The 21248-nt window shown below is 39.3% G+C and overlaps 1 protein-coding gene across 1 annotated transcript; it reads right to left on the bottom strand.

The window, feature by feature from the left end:
- Positions 1–2003: 2003 nt before the first annotated feature.
- On the bottom strand, positions 2004–15393 carry LIN7C (lin-7 homolog C, crumbs cell polarity complex component). The gene is made up of 5 exons (XM_075048211.1): positions 15330–15393; positions 9927–10045; positions 8709–8780; positions 8147–8356; positions 2004–5595 (listed from the first exon to the last, which is right to left on the bottom strand). Exons 1-5 carry the CDS (start codon positions 15364–15366, stop codon positions 5440–5442), a joined length of 594 nt encoding a protein of 197 aa, XP_074904312.1. The 5' UTR covers positions 15367–15393; the 3' UTR covers positions 2004–5439.
- Positions 15394–21248: the final 5855 nt, after the last annotated feature.

The raw sequence follows: 21248 nt of genomic DNA, 5'->3' as shown, positions 1-21248 counted from the left end.
GTCTTGCAATGTGTGACACGGCTCCTTCATTTTTCTTTGAGAAGTGGGGAAGAAACGATTAGCATGTGTCTGAGCAGAAGACTATTTTAAGCCTTTTAAGCCCTTGTTACCAACAAAATACCCAATTTACCTAAGAAAACCAAACAACCAAAAACCCCAACAAACAAAGGTGAGGGATACAAAGTGCTTGTTTTACTTTTCATGTTTTGCCACTCTAGACCTAAGATGGGTCTCTAAACCAACAAGAAATAGTAGCACATCATGACTTCAAATTCAACGCTAACTTAATTTTAAAAGACTTCCCTGGAACTTTTTTTGCAGTTTTCTTGGGTTTTTTATGATTAGAACTAGCTCCCAATTTTATCCCGAGGCACACTTCTGAATTTCAGATGTCTTTTGCCGAGCGTGCTGTCTTAGCCTCAGACTCTCCAGGCAAAGGACAACTTCCCTATAAAGCGAGCGCTGCAACCCAGACTTTTCTCTAAAACCAGCTTCTAATCAGGATTTTGCAAGACAAAGAATCACAGAAACCCAGACTGCTCTGCATCTTGGGCTTCCCTGTAATTCCAGTCAGTTTGTCTACCTACCACGGTCTCACCCTTCCCTTGCACCAATGCAATTCCTTTGACCATGCACTTTGCTTTTTGAGTTCACTTACGTCAATGGAAATAGACTCAAAAAACCCGACAACACAACTCATTGCTTTCTGCTAGCTCACTGAACTGAAATGGCTCTGTACGTGGTCAAAAAACAGCAACTGCCAGTACAAGCAAGTACTCAGAGTTGAGGACGAGAGGGTGACAGGAGTGCCAAGTTTCATCACTTTATGCCAATATGTAGCCAGCCTCAGATACATAGAAGGTTTGCTTTTTCAAATGAGCATTTTTGGTTTTAAATTAAGATGAAAACATGTTTTTGCATCCAGCACCACCTTCCAGAAGAAATGATCAGAAAAGAAGAAATTAATTTTGCAGTAAAACACTGAAGTTGCTTCTTTTATCTAGTTTAAGTTTGGTTCTGCTCAGTCCATGCATGTTTAAGGTGGGATACTGCCTCGGACAAAATACTTTTCCAGCTTGTCTAGATAATAACTGCTAGATCACAGTTGGAATCAGAACTCAGAAATAAAGTATGTTCCACAAACTTTTTCAGTTGTTTTAAGATCAGTTAAGCCTGTAATTGCAATGAAAAACATGAGGTAGATAAACTAGTGCTTTTTAAGTTATGAAATTACATTAACTTCCATCAGTCTTTGGTTCAGTGTTAGAAGCCTTATGTTGAAATTCACAGTTGATCTCCATAAATTTGAACCATATTTAGCAGAACAGAGATAGCCACTGTGTAAGCCAGAGCATGGAATTTATTTGATTTTAAAATAAAATTGAAAATGTGGTTTTATTTCCAGTTCATGTGTTATCAATCCTCTACATCAAGTAAAAATATTCACATAAACATTTTCGCATCTATTTTCAATTCACAGTCCAGCCTACCTACACTAAACAAGTCTTTTTACATTCAGAACTGAGGCATTTTCTCCTACCTTTATCTCAGTTCTTAACTCCAGGCACATTTTTCTGAAGAGCTGACAACCTTACAAGGTCTTTAAACACAGAATTACAGAAATTCAACATCTCATTACTTGAGATACGTGCTTCAAACAATTAAAAGATAATATCCGACTCAGAATAATGTGCATCATTTGAGTTTATGCAGCTGAGACTAAGGAGGTCTCAAAAATGCAGCAGGTCCAAGGTATTACAGATACTTCACAGCATGCTGATTTTCTTTGCCAACAAATCACAAACATTGGGTAGCGAAAGAAAGATCCGTAAGCAATCAGGAGAACAAACTAATAACAGATTTAAAGTTTTTCTCTTTGGATGCCCACACACATGCAGGGTGTTTATGTCATGTCCTAGAGATTATAAACAACCAATTACAGCAGTCTGAAAACAGCACTCAAAATGGAGAGTCAGAAGGAAAACGCACAAACACAACACACATGAAATTTAACTTTTATTTTTCTGTTGATAAAACCCAAAGATCCCTCACAGCAGCAATAGATGCAGAAGTTATCTGCAGAAATGATACCTCTTCTTAATCTGTTTGCATATCCAAGTATGCCAAGTGTGTAGGGACTGCATATTAATGCAGTACAGGCACTGCTCAGTAGTAACAGAGATCAAGTTTCTTGGCATATTTTAATCCATCCTTTCCTTAATATTATAGGGTTTTCCTAGTATTAAAGATGACTGTTAATGAGTTGTCTGTTTACTGGATTTTTTTTGTTGTTGTTGCAATTTAAAAAACTTTTTATTAAATTCTACACATACAGTTTATATGCCCAAATACACCTCCCCACGTTTTGTAGTAGAGGACAAACTGTATCCAAATGCTACAATTCAGAATGAAAACGCTACTGCATTGAGCAGCTCTAGCTGCACTAGAGTAAATATTTCTGTAGAGTAACAAAACACACCTCTTTGTTCAGTAACACAAGGGATACAGGTTTTAAAACGCACATTTCTATCTTGTATCCATACCTTTAATATATATATATATTTATATATAGCTCTAAAACAAATCTCTACTATTTTACAATTAAATTAAAACACATCCACAATTGGTCTAACTAGTGATTTTGGTCTCAATACTTTAAACATTAGTTGTTCCATAAAAATATACAATTCAACATGGTTGTATCAGTACCATGAGGCCTTTTGAAAGAGGCCTATGACACATAATTAACCATGCAATTCAGTGCTCAATGTCATCTAACTGATAAATATTTATACTGCATTTTCAAACTATCAGTATCTTTAAAATCCAAATTTCTCTTTGCAGGCTTACCATGCTTACAAACATGCAGAAAGCAATCACATTTCTCACTTGCCTGTAGCAATCACGTTTTTTCTTTTCCAATAGATCAACTGACAAAGCACAAACTTCGTGCTGTCATTTTTAGGTCGCTAACCTCTTCCTTTCTTTCACATACTGAATTATTTCACAATGGATCATACTGCTCCATGTGAAGACTAGAGATTAGCTACATAGTAAGAACTGCACTTTTCAGTTCAAGCTTCTAAGAATCAAATTACTAACAGTCAATTAGGATGCACTCATAGCTGCCGTACAAGTGAACAGACACCCAGTAGACAAACAAATGAATTCTAGATATATACCAAAAGGTGAAGCTTAAAAACAAAACAAACCCCAAAACCTAAACTACACAAGTACAGCCTCAAACCTGGTAGATCCCAAGAAGTGGACCTCTGTCCAGAAATTTTCTGCAAAAAGAGGCACACAAAAACCGTGCCACCATCAACCATACTTGAGAGGACACATTAATCGCTTGTAGCTGGAGATTTCCTTATTACCACCACAGCACCATTCCACAAAGTTTTATAGCAATCGTGATGTAGTACTTCTGTAGTACAAACAAGAATCCTCCAAGTCAGAAGCAGTCAGTAATAAAACCCCAGACAAGTTCACGTCACGGTAACCTGGCATATAAGCCTCAGAATATTTTACTCTTACAAACGTAATAATCAATAATTTAGGTACTATTCCAAGACCAGTACAGTCAGTCTGTAGATAAGACTACAATAGAACATATTAAAAACACAGGAGAGGTATGACAATTAAGATGAATATTTCTTTTAAACAGCAGAAAGTCAGGGAAACATCTGGAATTCTTTTGCACTGCATTAATATATCTTCTGTTTCTGAATATAAAAATACATCTAGAGAGTCAATCCAGAACTGCATACACAATTACATTTTTCCCTTAACTGCTTTAAAATTAGTACAAAACAATATAAGTTACAGGAATGATTGCTGCAAATTTGTAGATGTTGGCTATTACAAAATCATTATATGAGAACACCAACCGTAAATTATTTACAGGCGAGGTAATACAATTTCCAGAGTAACGAATTACAATTTAGCAGAATTGTAAAAATAACGTACTCACCAAAACATTACAAAATCTGGTATCATTATAAGGTACACAGTAGATCATGATTAGGTTTTGTAGTTGATATACAACATATTCTTAAGAAAAGTGCCAAAATACTGCTACATAAGAATCTTTTTTTCCAAAATCATTCAGCAAAAAAAATCTGCAGATTCTATATTAAGTAAAGCCAAAAGAAAACAGGGAAAAAGGGATGCCAATTGTACAAGTCTGTCTTATTAAATGCCTCTGAAAAATGTGTAAATTCACTTTCATGCTTAAAGGTCTGACATGAAAGACTTATTAAAAAAATCAATAGAAATATCAATATACATGCTTTTTCAGGGTATCTTAGGCCATTTTAAAAGTACACATTCCTCTTAAACTGTGAAACACATGGAGACTGAAAACATTCTAAAAATGGCTGAACTGCCAAGGGTTGCTGTGATCAGTGGCACAAAGTCCTGCTGGATGCCAGTCGCTAGTGATGCGCCCCAGGGGTCTGTACTGGGGTCCATACTGTTTAACATTTAATTAACAACACAGGTGACAGGACAGAGCGGCGTCTCAGCGAGCCATTCAAAGGGACCTCAGCAGGCTGGAGAAACAGGCAAACAAGAATCTCAAAGTTCAGCAAAGGAAAGTGCAAAGTCCTACACCCGGGGAGGAATAACCCCATGCACCAGTACAGGCTGGGGGCTGACCAACTGCGAAGCAGCCTTGCAGAGAACGATACCAAGCTGACCGTGAGACGCCGTGCGCCCTTGCAGCAAAGCAGCCCAGCAGTCTCCTGGTCTGCATTAGGAAGAGCATTGCCAGCAAGTTGAGGGAGGCACTTCTTCCCCTCTGCTCAGCCCTGGTGAGACACAACTCAAGTGCTGGGTCCAGTTTTGGGCTCCCCAGTTCAATACAGACATGGGCATACAAAAGTGAGTCCAGTGAAGGGCCACAAAGGTGATTAGGTGATTGGAGCGTCTGACAGACATGGAGAAGCTGACAGAACTGGGATTGTCTAGCCTGCAGAAGAGAAGGCTCAGGGGTGATCTTACCAACATCTAAATGCCCGACGGGGAAGAGTAAAAAAAAGAGCCAGACTCTTCTCAGTAGCATCCAGTGACTGGACAAGAGGCAACGGGCACAAATGGAAATACAGGAAGCTCCACTTAAACATAGGAACAGACCTTAGTAGCGTGACGGAGATCAAAATACTAGAAGAGGTTGCCCAGAGACCTTCTGGGGTCTCCATCCTTGGAGATGCTTAAAAACTCAGCTTGTCACAGTCCTGAGCAACCTGCTCTAGCTAACCCTCCTCTGAGCAGGGGGGTTGGACTACATGATCTCCAGGAGTCCCTCTAACCTCAATCATTCTCTGATTCTATGAAAAGGACAGGGCTTTTGTAGCCCAGGCATCGGATCAACTGAGTCACAAAGCAAACTATAAAATGTAAATGAAATATATTTTCTCTAAGTTATTGCATACAACGTTAATTTTGCTGCCTGCGCTTTGCCGATCTCATTTTTTCAAATCTCGACTCCATTTCTTCCAGGACCTTTGGCGTGTATCGCACAACTAATTTAACCTTCCCTTGAGCTGCCTTCAGCAGTTCTACTGCTTTTTCATGGTGTTCACCTTCGACACTCTGCAAAGCATAAACCATTAAGTATAGTATTAGTAAAGACACACACTGAAAACAGACTTTTTTTTCATTTTTTTGTACAACTTCTATATAATCAAATATTGAAGTATTCTAGTTTGAAGACTGCACAAGGAAAACGTCACCCAAGTTCAGGATTTATTCTTCAGCAAATCAATAAGAGGTGATGATAAATATACTAATTAGTGTTAACAAAAGAGTAGTGCAAAACTTTTGGTTAGGTTTATGCTGAACAATTAAATTCTGTATTTACATACAGTAAGTGAAATAAAGATAACATTAGGCAATTATGAAATTACACTGAAAAAAATCAACAACTTCAGGAGGATACTTATTTAAAATTCAAGATTGTTTTTCTTTTGGCATGCATTTTAAATTCAGTAGTCACCCTCGATTTGCCTAATAAATTGCCACAGACAACTGCAAGATAGCTGCCTTCTTGATGTTACCCTGCGTTACGACAAGGCAAACCGGTGCATACTGGGCACCTGCAATAGAGCAGCTAACATGCAGTGTGTTGCTTATCTTAGTGCACCACATGTCTCTCAGTAAATGCAAGGTATTCAAGTTAATTTCCACTAAATTGATTAAGAATAGCCTAATCCAACTCAGTAAGAGCAGAATAAAAATACTTCCCTGAAACAACTCTCAGAATTTATTAGGGTTATATTAGATTCATCTAATTACAAATGTTAAGCAACAGTTCTCAACAACTGAATCCAAATATACATTCCTGGACAGCAAACATTTTAATCAGCAAAACTTATTTCTCCCAAACTTATTAAACACAATGATGGGACTACCCCAAGCCTACCTCCCACTGGTGCTATTAGAAGCTAGAAGGCAGGTGATGTACCTGTTGATTGGAGGGTTTCCCCGTTACTATAAAGTTACTTACAGAAAGAAAGACAACAGTTAAAAAAACCCAAGTTATTTCTCTTCTATCAGACTTAGACAACACATACATTTGAATGTTTTCATTTTTGTTATTCAAGTGGATGTGTAGGCTGTTCTGTTTTAATAAAAGGTTTGTAAAGTTCTATGTTTAATTATATGAAAACACCTAAAATTCTGTAGTACACTCAAAATCTCCCAGCTGAAAAATATAAACTTGTTTTAAGGCACATTCACTGCAGTCTTGGAAGTGGCAATTTTTTTTTAATTATTAAATTAGAAATTACAATTACAAGAAAATGCCTGTCGTATGTATTAAGATGACAGGATTCCTTCTGTAAACATCAGAAGATGATGATTCTTCTGAGACCATGTCAGCATTCTCAGCAGTATTTTATGCACTCACTGTATTCTTACAATGGCAGTAGAGATTTATACATGTGCGCGCGCACACACGCAGTCATTGTTAGCTGTACCAGCTGTCTGATGATCAGGTTCAGTTTTGGGTGGAGTAGTGGTTTTGTTTTCTTTAAGAGGGTCTGTGGGTGAGGAAGGCCTCATCTGAAGACAGTTCTACACCTGTCCCTCAATGCTTCAAAATAACAGGAAGGCTAGGCCGAGGACAATTGTGTCCCTACAGCCATGATTTCTCTTACATCTCCTGAAAAGGACAGTTGGACTCCCAGGTAATTGTCAGGAGCCAAGTATGTCAGAGATCTGTGCTAGCAGGGACTTCCAGGAGCACAGACACCCAGCAAGACTCTATTACTTTCATGTGTCAAAAAAACCCCACTCAGGTTAAAGAGCACAGGATTTAGTTTGACCCTCAGTCTTAAAATAAAATTGCGTTTGCAGATGTAATGATGACAACTTTAATTTTAAGCTAGCATACAGCTTCTCTGTAAATAAAAGCAAGGTTTTGAGAGATATTCACATGCATTTGACTAGCAGCTGCCTTAAGTCAAAGCCTGTCCATGGCCACCTCTTTCCAGTCACCCTGTGTTTTGCTTTTTGTATTGTAACTCTTCAGAGGAGGATACTTATTAAAAATAAATATCCGCAACAGCACTTTAGACATATACTCCTTTAAAATATGCTAAAAAGGCTCAGTTTTTGAAGCTCAGTACACTTAAGTGGAAGGAAAAAACCCCCCACGTAACTGAAGATAACACCACCTTGTAGTTCCATCTAATTACAACTTTCATTACGCAGTAGCATTTTTATTGGGATAACGAGGTTCTGGTCAGTCTAACGCAACAGAGCATAATTTACTACTTACCTTAGAAAGGGCACAAAATTATATTAATTAAAATCTGCATCACAAAACTTGGATGAAAGAGGAAGCCATAATGGCAGTTACTATTTCACAAAACAACACTTTCACTGAATTTATACAACCTCTCAGAATCTGAAATACTGACATAAATAGTTCCCAGTTGAGATAGATAACCAAAGCATAATCCTAGAACTTGCAATGCACACAACTCTATAGAAACCTAAGCAAGTTGTTCTTGCAAGGACAAAAAGAAACTATTTTGCCAAGATTAAAAGATGATATTGAGCTTGTGCCATGTATATTCTCTGTATGCCCCCACGTGGAAACAAGCAGTTACTGCTACATAAAGTGAAAACCAATTCCTACCACTCCGTTTACGGAAAGCAGCTGGTCTCCACGTTTCAGGCCTCCATGTCTATCAGCTATACCGCCAGGGATAATTCGAGAGATATAGATTGGAGAATTTTGTTCTTTGCCTCCCATAATGTTGAATCCAAGACCTTCCTCGGTTTTGGGTAGTTCAACCACTCTGGGATGGGAATGACCTTCACTAGCAGCAAACGCAGCCACAGTGGCCTGTAAGAAACAAGATTTTCCTATTTATAAGAAATTAAATATAGACCCCTTAGCTAGACACAATGAGCAGGCTGAAAAAGTATTTTTATCTCAAAGTACTTAAATATTAAGACAAATGAGATTAATTCCCTAGATACCAACACTAGCATGAAAAATTTAGAACTCCAAGAATAAAATTAAGATGGAAGAAACTTAAAAATAATGACTCTTGTGTTATACCTTTTAATAACCCATTAAGCTTATCCATTTTATGAGACATCTAGATAATATCCTTCTGAATTTTAAATAATCTTCTTCTGCTTCTAAAGTAACAAACTACTGTATTTTACACAAGTTATAGTTTGGCTTTTACCTTTGCTGTTGCATTAGCTCTAACTTCTGGGCTACTGCTGATATCCACAGTTTCGTATACATGTTCATACACCTTTAGAGACAAAACAGTTTAAGTATGGGGAAAACAGATATTTATCTGCTTAGATAATGTAACAAAGTATCAGGTGCAACTCAAAAATGTGTAAATTAAGAAGTGCACACCTTGAATAAGAAGTTACTCCCTGATTCACTACAAGGTGTCAAGTGACACTCTACCATACTAAGAAGAAACAACTCTCTCAGCATCTTTATTGTTTAGTTAATCCACACATATCTAGGTCTCATACCAAATCCTCCCTCCTTCCCCAACATTCAAGACCTCATCATGAATTTAGAAATGCTTATGGCTAGTCCAACACACCTGACTGGAGACATGGATGACTACCTTCTCTTGTTTGATTAAAGCTGGAACCCTTCAATAAGGATGCATGCAAAATCACTTCAGGACAGCTATTCAAAGCTCTCCCAACAACCCAGCCCTCCTCGCAAAACCCCATATTTTCCTTCAACTGATGCAACTGACTGAGTATCCTAAGAAAAAAAAGGGTATCGAAAACACAGAGACAGTAAGAATACTAATGCTAAGGAGGTGCTTACACCAAGAGCTAACCCACATCCCCACATCTACCTGCCAATCATTTGGACTTGCTAAGCAATAAACACACTGTCCTCGATAGGATGAAAACATTAAGATGACACCTATGTCTACAAACAGATCTTTTGAAACACTCCAGATGTTATTGTCAGTGGTAGCACCAACAGCAACAGCAGGGCACATTCGATCACCTAAAAATCTCCAAAAGAGCATCTGGAATGAAGATGCGGTGGTGCAAGACCCCACCTCAAGGTGATGCACAAGGTGACGTGGATTTGGCTTAAAAGAAACAGAGGCAATCGGTACTTCGTCCGTTCTTACATTCCAAGAGGATAACAGCCCGCTAGCTGCCAGTAAAGGATAGACTCTCAAAATAACCTCTAAAAAGTGACTTGCTCCTGAGCCATTACTTAATACACTTATGCTATCCCAAATTATTTTCTTTTGAACTTTTAAAAATCAGTCTTGTTCTATGAAGCTCTGTTAAGTCAATTCAGCTTTTAGAAAGAAAAAAAATCAGATTTTTGCACTGAATACAAAAAGGAAAGAGTAAAGCATACTGGTTTTTAACTCAAAGTAACTGCTTACGTCAAGTTAACTTACCTCCCTTACAGCATTACAGAATTCACTTTGAAGGACCCTTTGCAAAGCCTGGAGCTTTTGTGGTGGCACTTCTCCACTTCTCTGTAATTTTTCCAGCAACTCAATTGCTCTGCAGATGTCTACAGAAAAATAAAGCACTAGTAATGAGGAATGCCTGAGGAAATTCAACGGGTTTTATTTTTTGTTAGGTGATTTAGGTTTTTTTTTTTGTTTAAATTAACAGAGCAGCGTGCGTGTGTGCGCACGCACACTTGTGTACACCTTAAAACTACATATTAGTTTTATTTCTCCTATAAAACTACGTATCTACAAAATGTTACAATAAAACATCATGTTTTCCCACTATTTTTAAGTTAATCACAGCAATCCAACCCTGTAACATATCTGGAGGTATCACTGCCATATACGTATTTTAAACACAATCTGATTTTCCCCTGAAGTTTAAATCATGCTGAAATATTTCACTGATATATACACTATCAACATTTCATACGCATAACTTCATAATTTATCTACTGCACAGATAACATTTTGTTAAAATCAGGTAGAAAATTGTCAAATACGCTAACATTCCTTTTGTATTGGAAAAAAATAGTTCAACAAGAGAACACTCAATGCTTTCCCTACAGCAGGGCTGAGAACTATCTGGCCTATTTTTTTTTTCCCAACGTGCTCAGAAAAACAACCAAACTCCTTTTGATATTCTCAGCTGAGAGAGAATATCTCTGTAGTCTAGAATCCTCAACCCCAAACCTCTTTGTTCCAATTCCTAGAAATTTTTTCCTAAGAATTCACGTTGTCCATATTCTCATAAATGCAGATGCTGCTTTGTGAAACTGAACTCCCTGTGAAGGATTTGATTCCAGACCAGACAACTCAAGACAGGCATCAAACGTGACATCAAATGCTATGTGACATGCTTCTGGCAGCTCTACGAGAGTAGAGTACATTCATATCCCTCACTTGTATTTCCAAAGTGTTACACTAGTAATGATTCTGAATCACAGAAGTCCTTGAACAGAAGTAGAACAGTCTCTCAGAAAAACAGATAGAAAGGATTACCTTTGTTATCACAAAGGCAAAGAAGCAGTGATTAATCTACTATATAAATAACAGATTATTTTAGAAAAGGATGAAGTCTGGGACACTGCTATATCCCAACTGCGTTACTTCCTTTTTTCTGTAATTAACCTTTAGGCAATCATTTTCCATGTGAACGCACGTCCACTCAATGGCATCAAGTCAGCACAGAAAATGTGCAACAGCCACAAACTTCCCCTAAATGCCAAGTGTGAGAAGAGAGAATTTACCTAACAGGATGAAAAGGTAGTGGGGTATATGTTCTGAAATTAAGGTGCCGTGCACTGGCAAGAGACAACCCACAGTGAATTATCAGACACATCTTACCAACTACTACACTGAGATCAATTAAACAAGGTACAACTTAACCTCACAGACTGGTCATCCATGGACTGGAAAAAAATCCTTCACGGAAGAACATCCAAGTATTATCAGTACAGCCACAAGACACACGTTATTTCAGGTGAAAGTTAAAGTTTCTATGTGCCATGAGAACTTGGCATTTTTTGGCAAGCATTTCCAAGCTTTACAAGCATCAGTTATCTAAAGCAAAGAAATATCAAAACCTAGATTTTAGCTATCACTAATTCCAAGTCTACAGAGACCTCATTCCACACAGCATGCATATTTGCTATTTGTACAATTACAACATGAAAAAAATAGTTCTAAAGCTTTTAATTTTCTAACACGCATTTTGTATTTAACATACAAAATAGTTGGTGAAATTAAAGAGATTCTAGATGTGATTGTTTATTAATCTTTCAATCTTTTTATGATGCAAAATCACCAACATTCTTAGTAATCATTGTGTTCAGCAACAACAGTACAAATTATCTTAATTTCATGAAGTCTCGCACTGAACAGCTTGAAGTAGAATGATCAACCATAGCAATAGCAGCACTCCCAATCCTGCAACACTCCATATATTCATGAAAAAGTCTAGTAAGCATGTAAATTACAATGCAGCTGTCATTTAAATAGTCATTTGTCTGCAAACATCTGCAAGTATTTCATGCGCATAGAGAGTACAGTTCTACGCAGCCGTTCTCAAGTCTGTGGTCCGTGAACCACGTTAAGCTGGAAGGTGCATGAATTTGTTATCTAACAGCTTAACCAGGATAATGCAAGAAATTTTAAAGGGTGATAGCAATCTACTGATCCGAAGAGTAGCTGCAGAAATGAAGACTCCAGAACTCCATTTGCTAATTTCTCTTCTTCTTTTGATCTCCACGTTTCATCAATAAACTAGATATACTTCCTACCTGGATCTCCTAACAGACAAAACGTTTAACTACGTAGCATTTTATACCCTAAGGTAAAATTGGCTAGCTTGGGAACCAGCTGTGTCTTTCATAAAGCATAGACTAAGAGCATAGAATCAGCTTGTCAAAAAGCGACTGGGATAGACTGAACTGGATTCCTTTTAGATGAAACTAAAGCAGAATACGTACTTTAATAAAAAAGGGCTTTGAGATCAAAGGACCAAGTTGCTGCTGTAAAGTAAAAACCCAAAGCAGACACACACAGCATGAAAGGTGGGTCCTCAGCACTCTACAGATCTCTGTTTCTCACACCGCACCTCTTGCTCAGGCAGATACAGGCAATGGATCCCATTACCAGGACCCTTTTTCCCCAGCAGTTGTTTCGGTTTACCCTGTTGACAGGAACCCATTATACCAGTCTGAAAGTGAAATAAGCATAACTTTCTCCTACCGAACTGCATTAGGCAGTATCAGTCAAAAGCTGAAGATTCAATCTGACCCGGCAATACTGCTCTGGAAAGGAACTAGTTTGGCTAGAAGCAAGTGGCAGAACGCACCTTCTTTCATTTTCAAGAGAAGATTGTTGACTGCTCTGCTGCTGCAGTTTGCTTCCTCCTGAACCACTGCTCAGGACACGATCAACTGAAAGCTGCCTTCCTCACAATATTAACACTACAGTTTAGCCAACTGTTCAGGACCAGAGACTGAAGTGAACACCACAGAATTGTTTCAGTGATGGATTTCAACAAGGATTGATGTAGAAATAACTCCAGAGGCAAGCGATTAAAAAAACAAAACAACCACCCACAAAATTCATTGTAAAAGGGAATCTACACATAACTAAAAAATGGATTTTCTTTTAACCTTTTAATCCTTTTAACATCAGTTGCCTGTTCTTCACAAATCATTTTTTGTGATCACAGGATACTAGACTGAACTCCTGAAAAAAAGATATATTTAAACTAAAAGAATGTGGAAAAAAAGCCAGAAAGATGCCACCACTCCAAGCATATGTGTGAACAAAACACAGAAAGAGGAAAAATGCAGCGTCCTCATAGATACTCCTGATTAACCACCTCCACTGCTTATGTTCAAATAGTCTGGATTCCCAAGGTGTACGTAGAGTTATCACACATCACCACCAAACCATAACAACTTCGAAATGTTAAATGTAGTTTCATCCCTGCCCTCCAGCAAATTTGGGTGGTGGTGTTTGCAATGCAGCTTGGAGAAGAGAACAGACGGGGAGAATTTTCAATTACCCTGATGGTAAGCATATGGTAACCATTTTAAATCAGCTCATTTTCTACACTATTCTCTCTTTTCTTATGCTATATGCCAACAACATTAGTGATGTTCACTTTCAAGCTGATGATGATTCATCATCAGGTTATCTGCAGTCGACCTCATACAATTAACAGAAGTTATTTATTTCTGTAAATAAAGCTCCTGCTTTTGGAAGTCCATTATACTGTGCTCCCTTTTTCTTCTTTTCTTACAAAGACCAATATGCCAGAAGACTAAATAGCTCCTTTGTTCCACTGAACCCTAACTAACTCTGCAGATTTGTTTGTTTTCATGGATACAGCATAGTGGCAAGGTAATGAGGTGGAGAAGGACGCTGCCTAAGGTTTAACTCTGCAGGCCTACCAAGAGCAACTAATCCACTGCCAAAGCAGCTGCCCTAATTAACAAGCTTTGGAGCAGGGAGGGTAGATGAGCTGTGGAGTGGGAAGCAAAGTCCTTACGTAAGTTGCTATTTACAGGCCTTCTCTCACACAAGTGGTTCACTTGTGGAATGGGAAGGAGGGTTAGGCAAATAGAAGAAACCGAATTCTGTGGTAGGTAACAAGTGATAAAGTGGGTATATACAGCGTATTATACATCTACAAAAAAGCACCTAGCACTGTAAGCAAAGGCGGTGGTCCCAAAGGGAACAGCAGTGTGAAAACAGTCAGTTCATCCAGTCACCTACACTTCACTTAATTGCTTTCCTTTTAAAAAACAGGATTTCTCATTCTCAGTATTCTTTTCCCATTTAAATTCCATTTTCTGATCCGTATTTTCCTAAATACACAATAATAAACCAATCATATATATTGTTATACAAGCATGTATTCACTGAGCTACTGCGGACCTTGCACAGTTCTGAAGAACCATCCTGAAGGGAGTTTATCATTGTTTTTTAAAAGCCCTGGATAAAATACACAAATGTACTACAGAAAAAATACCCAACTAGATTTTGTATTTTCTCCGTTTCCCTACTAATTCTAGTTACACGCTGCACAGTATTAACAACATAAATTAAGACAGTAACTGGAAAATCAGGATGAAAACACCAATGTGAGAGGATGATAGAGTTCAGCAGAACTACAAACAAGCGCAGAGGGACCCCTGCATGTGCCGGTTGTCTTCTATAAAAAGAAGTAAATTATTATTGCTAAGACACAGCCTAAGAGACTGCACTTAAAGCTAAGAATTTAGCTGTGTTCAAGAGTAAGTTTTCCCCGGAGAGAAACAGAAACAAGAAGTTAGCAGGTGGAATAAAGAGCCGGCAGAAGCCTTGACCCTAGCAAAGGCACAGCAGACACATCCCCAGAAGGAGCGCATCCATGGAAACCCAGCCACAGACCGAAACGCGTGAAAAACCTTGCATCCAGGAAAGCCGAAGAAGCAAGTCCCGCCAACGCACTGAAAGAATCGGTAGCGGAGGAGAACATTTTCAAAGCAGCTACCGCCCGGCTGCTCTCCGGCCGTCCCCGGGGGAGAGGAGCCGCCCGGTGCCCCGCGGCGGCCCGGAGAGGGCAGTACAGCCCTCGCCGCCCGCCCTCGCCTCCTCCGCGGCCGCGGCTCGGCGGTCCGCCGCTCCCCGAGGCCTCAGGCCGGGGAGGCGGCGGCGGGGGACGACGACGAGGACGACGAGGAGCCGTCCCAAGGGCTCGGGCCAGACCCCCGGCAACGCGCCCCAGGGCCGGGCCCGGGCGGCAGCTCCACCGCCGCAGCTCGCCCGCAGCAGAAAGCGGCGAGGAGCGCCGGTCCCTCGGCCGCAGCCGCGCCTCACCTCGCTCCAGCCGCACCGGCTCGCCCAGCGCCGCCATCTTCTCCTCGCTGCGGCCCGCACGGGAAGTGACGCAGCGCGGCCGGAAGGGCCGGGGGTGGGCGGTGCTGGGTCCGACATGGCGGCCCTGGTCGGGGCTGTGTGTGTTTCCCAGCTGCCAGTCAGAATTATGGCACGTTCGCTAGAAAATGTCCACTCTTTTTCTTTCTTTTTTTTTTATCCCACCCCTTAACGTGACCGAAGACTCTTTACACGCTAAAATCACCCCACAGGGAGCGCGTATCTTTCTGTGCGGCCCGAGTGCCCCTGGAGGTGGAGTATAGATAGGAAAATGTTGTTCTGCCTGTGTGAAACCTGAAGCGTGTGCTTTACGTTTCTTGTTTGGCATCAATTTAACCTGTGCGTGGGGCTAATGTAGTGCATTTACCTTCTGTATTAAATTGATGTCAGTACGTACGAAGTATGACATGCTTTGTCAGCTTTTTCTGGAAAAGAGAAGGCGATTACTTCAGGACATGTATTTATATACTCTTAATTTATTCTAAGGGTTGAACTCTTCATGTTTGGCTTTGATTTTGTCTGCATTTTGTATTTTTCGCTTTGAAAGAGAGTAGTTCAAGTCTCTAAAGTGTCTGCTAATGTGACAGTGATGTACTCTCTCTTCTCTGTGATTCATTTTAATGCCAGTTCCTCTCAGTTTGAAGGATGCTGCATGTGCGTTTCAGTGCAAAGGTCATAGGAATGGAATTTCACAGGTGAACAAAATTAAATCCTCACAGACTAGTTTCCAGCAAGAAAAAGTGTTTTAGCAGCTGGAACTGTAGAATGTTTCTGGAATAAAATCCAGATGTTTCTATCACAGTGGTGCAGGAACTACCATTCTGTTACAAGTGATTGAAATTTTAAATAGTGTGCTCTGACTTTGGACAGATGAGCCTATGGAGAAAAATGAGTGTTTAGCGATATTTCATAAATCTTAAGATTTTTTCAAAAGACGTGTGATAAGAATACATGTTTAAACCTATCTTTAAAGCAGCATTATTCTGACTTCAGTAAAGACTAAAGATTCAGGAGTTAAAGCAGGTGCTTTAACTTTCCTGTGGACCCGGTGAACCAGACAACGATGTTATGAGAATAAGAAAATCCAAAGAGTAAATTTTATTTAGTGCTTCCACTGTCTACTTCATAGCACTGTCCAGCTTAAACCATATCGCTCCCGGAATTTGTGCTGATTTATACCTGGAGAAAAGAAACACAACAAAGTTTGGGTTTCTAATTTGTGATCTGTGAAGAATGTTGTTAATGTAATAGTTACTTCATTTTGTTTGTTCTTTGTTTCCAAGGGGGAACTTACTTCCTCTGATTATCTTTGACTTGAGAAAGCTAGGTCTTTTTATACCAGAAGTTCTGTGGATAGCAGGAAAACTAGTCGGGTTATAACCTTACAAAAGAATGGAAAAGAAGCAGTCGAAGTGACCACTTACTTTGTTTGGAGTTTGCTTTTTTGTTAACGCCTATGGAACTCAACCAGCTGAAAAATATCTGAGAGAAGGAAAACTTTGGTATAAAATTTGACATTGCTGTCTGTTTTAATAAAAAAGCTAAAAGCTGACACGTACACCTTTTCTGTGACCGCCAGGAGAACCAAAGAATGACAGGCTTCATATTCCAGTGGAAGAAGAAGTGGAATGCCAGTGCAGGACCACAACAGAGGGAAGGAAAATAAGGCTACAGGTTATATCGAAAAAGCATGCATACCCATTTGCTTTTTCCATTCTGAGGTAACATTTAAGTGCACTGCTGTATTTTTGCAGGACTGCCAGATTTTTGCAGTGGTGTCTTAAGTTACCAAGCCAGGCATTGCTATGGCGGAGGTATTTTAGTGCAATTTTTTGTCTTCAAAAATAAGAAAATGTATTTGAATTAAAGAAATAGCCACTGTGTGTCATGGTTTAACCCCAGCCAGCAACTAAGCACCACGCAGCCGCTTGCTCGCTCTCGCCTGATGGGATGGGGGAGAGAATGGGAAGAGTAAAAGTGAGAAAACTCATGGGTTGAGATAAAGGCACTTTAATAGGTAAGGCAAAAGCTGCACACACAAGCAAAGCAAACCAAGGAATTCATTCCCCACTTCCCATCGGCAGGCTGGAGTTCAGCCATCTCCAGGACAGCAGGGCTCCATCACATGTAACGGTGACTTGGGAAGACAAACGCCATCACTCCGAACATCCCCCCCATTCCTCCTTCTTCCCCCCCCTTTATATGCTGAGCATGACTTCACATGGTCTGGAATATCCCTTGGGTCAGCTGGGGTCATCTGTCCTGGCTGTGTCCCCTCCCAACTCCTTGTGCCGCCCCAGCCTGCTTGCTGGTGGGATCGGGTGAGAGGCAGAAAAGGCCTTGACCCTGTGCAAGCACTGCTCAGCAGTAACAAAAACATCCCTGTGTTATATCAACACTGTTTTCAGCACAGATCCAAAACATAGCCCCATACCAGCTACTTTGAAGACAATTAATTCTGTCCCAGCCAAAACCAGCACAGTAAGTCAGAAGTCTAATCCTGTCCCACTAGATGGGAATGAACTGCTGAGTCTGTAGCATGCTGTATTTTTCTCAAGAAGAATTCAAAGCATAGGTGGATACTGACAGATTCAGTATTAACATGACAAACTGTGCCATCCTAGTTAGGAGATCCCTATCCTGGTAAGCATTTGGAGGAAAAACAGGTCCCAGAAGCGATTCCCAAAGACTGGGAGATGCTCCTTTTGAATGACTTGGTAAATGCATTTGCACAGTAGTGGTTGAGAAGCATGAAACATCTAAGCATTAAACTTCAATTGATGTATTTTGCTAGCTATAATGAAATTATTAATTTATTTAGACCCATTTGTCTGTGTCACTCAAGCTTGTGACATTTTTACCACAGTTACTTTACTTATATCTTCCTTGATCAATTAGCCTAGGTGTTACCAGCTGCATTTCAATGCCACATGAAATATCGATGCTGTGTGCTGTAGTATATGTATGTCAGTAGGACCTCTGGGAGCAAGCACGTCCTGCAGGTTTTTGTGTATGCGGTGCCACTCTGGCATTACTGTTGAAGGATTGTCAATAATGAAGTGATACAGCCTATGTCTTCATTGGAAAATGGTTGCATTACCAGTCCAAGAAAAAATGGAAATCGGTCTCTAGTGTAAGCTAACTTAAAATGAAAGCACAGTTTGTTTTAGGTGAGAGGTCTTAGTGTGTGAGAAGTTAATCCATAACTGAGTAAGAGGATGAGCTTTCTTCAGAAGTTAATTAATAAGGTCTTAATATTTTTATGATAATGTCTAACCAGGCAGCCAAACATGGGGCCCTTTAATTCTAGACATTAGACATAGGTGGAGGGAATGCAAATACAACAGGATATACTCTATGATTAGCTAGGCAAAATGCAGGAAGAAGAGTGGTCCAAGAAACTTTGTTCACTTTCCTTCGGGCTTCTGCTCAGGTGCAGGTTTTGGGCTCAAGCTTCTCGTGAGAAAGAGACACTGTTTACAACTGTGGAAGCAGTCATTCTCGTGAACCTCTCTCAGGTGGAATTACTTTTTTTTTGTACAAGAATAGCTTGATTTGGTTTAGCTTAAATACTTTGTTACTGGACATGCTAAACCCCAAAAGCCATCAGAAGAATAAGAAAATGCACATGGATTGTGGCTAGCTTTGTCTCCGCACAATTCTATCAGTGTGTAAACTTATGTCTTAGTTACTTTCCCTGTGTACATGTGTATAGGTGTCCTTTCGTTAACAGGACCAGTCCACAGTGGTCTTGTAGCTAGGTGGTATTTTCCTTCACGTCCAGCTGACATGAATTTAGCCACAAGGAGGGACTATAAGATTCTTTAGATGCTATAGAAAACATCGGAGCACAGTTTTCTAAAATGTCATCATCCCAATAACATCATTAGAAGTGTAACAATGCTAATTAGTGCATGATTTTAATGCACAGATAGTACAAACCACAGACCCATGGCATTTATTTATATATGTGTTTTCACATGCATATGGTCAAGAATGATGTCAAAGTGCTTTTAACATTATTAGGCAAATGTTCAGTCCAAACTGAAAGGAATTTTTACTTAAATAATTACCTAGCTAATTGCTGTAGAAGGTATGTATGCATCCAGTTACCTTTAAGGAGGAAATGGCAATCATGTAACACAGTACACCAAAGTGATGAAAAAAAAATTTGGCTAGTAGTGAGTATTAGGATACAATGTACGCTTATAAAAATTGCAGAAGAATCTCTGCTGTCCACAAAGGATAACATCTGCATGGGAAACCTGAAAGGCCAAATTAAACATGATAGGACTTTTATTTATGATTCAGGGCAGAAAAGAGAGTGCAAATTCAATTTTTAGATTATTAAGACATCCCTTTGCCTCAGGACTACCATGTGGTAGAATTTTATTGCTTTAATACCTCTGAATTTAATCACTTTAAATCTTTGACAGTTGCATTAGTATTTGCAATTTCAGCAATACTTTGATTCATTGGCCTAGTCCACAGTGAGTTTCGTGGTCTGTCACACACTGTGACTGATTGCTATTGTCCCTGTCAAAGTTCAGGATTTTATACCTATTGAAGAGGTACTTTGGTACCTTTTTGGTCATGCACATACTAGCAATTTTTTCTGTCTTCATATGACAAGAGATTTTTGCTTTATTACATGTTACAGAACATGCATTTTGATTAATCTCTCACACACTGGTTGATTAACATGTAGAAAGAATCCAGCGTTTTAGTATATGACACCTAGCCTCTATGCCAATTATTTTTTTCCACATAAAATTTGACTATGTGATTTGCCTCTGGATTTTTCTAGCCACTCCTGGCAAATGTGGGAGCACGTAGCAGACATATAGAAAACCCTGCCTGTTACTAATTTTTTTTTGAAATCTTGTCATTATCCTCCCCACCCCCAGCCTTTTCTATAGATGAAAATACTGATGACGAGGCTGACAGAGGAAGCAAAGTCGAACTGGAAAGTCAGTGATGCATCTAAATGCTAATTACAATTAATACTCAGAAATAATTAAACGCATCTGCTTTTTTTTTTTTCCCAGAGGAAAATATTTGATGTTGCAAATGCTTCTTTTTAATAAAATGTACAGTATCTATAAAAGGTCTCATACAGATGGGATGGACTCACCTTACTGTAAGATTTAGTAAGCATATGCTCTGTAGTGCAGCTCTGCAGGAACCTCTTCATCATTAAGTTTTGAAGGACAGCAAACCTCTGTTCACAAAACAGTATAGTATTATATATTCATAGTAATATATTAATATATTATTATATATTAACAGTGTTATTATATAGTATGGTTTTCTATACAGAACCAAAACCTCCTTTCCAACACTAATTTGACAGAATTTACCACTTCCCATATGCAAATGGTCATAATACAATAATTAAGCTGGCACAGTTCTCACCTATAAGCACATTTCCCTTGGTACACAACTGAAATAATTCAGGGAAGGAAATTGTGTTAATTGGTGAATTTCAGAAGAAACATGGGATGTTTAATATCACCTTGAATGGGACAGGAAAGTTTTTGAAAAGGCTGCTGTTAAGTTGTGTCTTTCTGTACAGTCACAGAGGTAAGTCAAGATTGCATTAGCAACATTTGCCTGCCTTTCAAGTGCTTTGCTTAATGTCCTGTCAAAGCAGCTTACAAGACAAAGCGGTGCGCAAACAGATGGCAACATTAAAAAAAAAATCTCATTTGACTTTATGAAAAGTTATTTGAACCTTGAACTGTTTGAGTTTACTTTAAAAAAGAAATAGTGTTGAACTAAAGCTACCCAAAATAGATTTGGCAGAACAGCCTTTTGATAGAAGAATATAAACATGCTGAGTCTCCCTCTGCTTTCATCACT

The sequence above is a fragment of the Buteo buteo genome, chromosome 16 (genome assembly GCF_964188355.1).
Source record: "Buteo buteo chromosome 16, bButBut1.hap1.1, whole genome shotgun sequence".
NCBI lineage: Eukaryota > Metazoa > Chordata > Aves > Accipitriformes > Accipitridae > Buteo > Buteo buteo.
Note: the sequence above shows the minus strand (reverse complement) of the source record. Positions and strands in the feature narration are given on the sequence as shown.

Excerpts from the sequence above, each read along its gene's own strand:
- LIN7C (XM_075048211.1), bottom strand. The coding sequence starts at position 15,366 with ATGGCGGCGCTGGGCGAGCCGGTGCGGCTGGAGCGAG. Across the intron at positions 8,357-8,708 it reads GAGCTAATGCAACAGCAAAG|GCCACTGTGGCTGCGTTTGC; the intron begins GTAAAAGCCAAA and ends TGTTTCTTACAG. Across the intron at positions 5,596-8,146 it reads TGCTTTCCGTAAACGGAGTG|AGTGTCGAAGGTGAACACCA; the intron begins GTAGGAATTGGT and ends TATGCTTTGCAG.